The sequence below is a fragment of the Sphaeroforma arctica genome (genome assembly GCF_001186125.1).
Source record: "Sphaeroforma arctica JP610 unplaced genomic scaffold supercont1.3759, whole genome shotgun sequence".
NCBI classification, from domain to species: domain Eukaryota; class Ichthyosporea; order Ichthyophonida; genus Sphaeroforma; species Sphaeroforma arctica.
In genome coordinates, this window is record NW_014036799.1 from 1 (window position 1) to 1,037 (window position 1,037).

General features: G+C 48.4%; 1 protein-coding gene across 1 annotated transcript; it reads right to left on the minus strand.

Annotated features, from left to right (window-relative positions):
- Positions 1-31: 31 nt before the first annotated feature.
- SARC_13800 (hypothetical protein) lies at positions 32-504 on the minus strand (the record flags this gene model as incomplete). Its single annotated transcript, XM_014292068.1, has 1 exon — positions 32-504. A coding segment is annotated over one exon (473 nt), but the record flags the coding sequence as incomplete, so codon positions are not given.
- Between the last annotated feature and the right edge of the window lie 533 nt (positions 505-1,037).

The following is a 1,037-nucleotide window of genomic DNA, read 5'->3' on the forward strand; positions in this document are numbered from 1 at the left end:
GATATATTGTGAAATATATATAGAGCATAGTTCATACCCTGCGATCTATAAGCCCTATCCAGGAGTCAATTCCGTAGGCCAAGACCATAGGATGTGACAAGTAGTCCGCCCATACCCACGAACTGTAAATGGATTCACCCTTCGTGTCCACATAGTCACATGCGACCCGCATGTCATACATATTGCGCACGTTTGTATCCGTATACACGCGTGCAACCCCTCTCCCGTATACATGAGGACCTGATTCGGGGTGAGTGTCGTTGATGTCCTGTACCTGTGAAACGGACACTTGTCGCGACACACCCTGCCACGTGCACACGGTGCCGTCCTCTAAGCACACCAAGCACTCGCGTGAGAAGGGACTTGGCATAGTGTGCACTACATTCTGGCCCAGTGCCAGGGTGTCTAGGCGTGTGATCTGTGACTGTGTGTTGCACTCGTAGATGCGCACCTCGCGCTGTCCGCTAACACTGACCAGCCAGGTGTCTCTGCAGGTGTCTTTGGCTGGGGCGTTGAGTGGGTGTGAACTTAGATGACAGTACAGGGAAGGGGATATGTGTAGTAGTAGTACTGTGATTGGTGAGGGCTTTAGGTGTACTCTCGCACTTGGTGGGAATATAGTCGACCAATAGTATGTCTGGTACGCGACGCAGTATATTCAAGACAAATTCTACACATCCAAATGGATTATGTGTACAGTACCCGTGTCCGTTGTCAACCACGTACATTTTAAGCTCAGATAAACCTACCGCTCAAATAAACCTAGCGCTCAGATAAACCTACTGCTTAGATAAATCTACCGCTCAGATCAACCTACCTCTCAGATAATTCTACCGCTCAGATAAATCTACCGCTCAGAAAAACCTACCTCTCAGATAAACCTACCGCTCAAATAAATCTACCGCTCATAAAAACCTACCGCTCAGATAAACCTACCGCTCAGATAACCCTACCACTCAGATAACCCTACCGAGAGTACGAGAATGCAGTAGCCAAGCCAAAATATACGCAAGTGTACAGGACACCCGAGCACACAA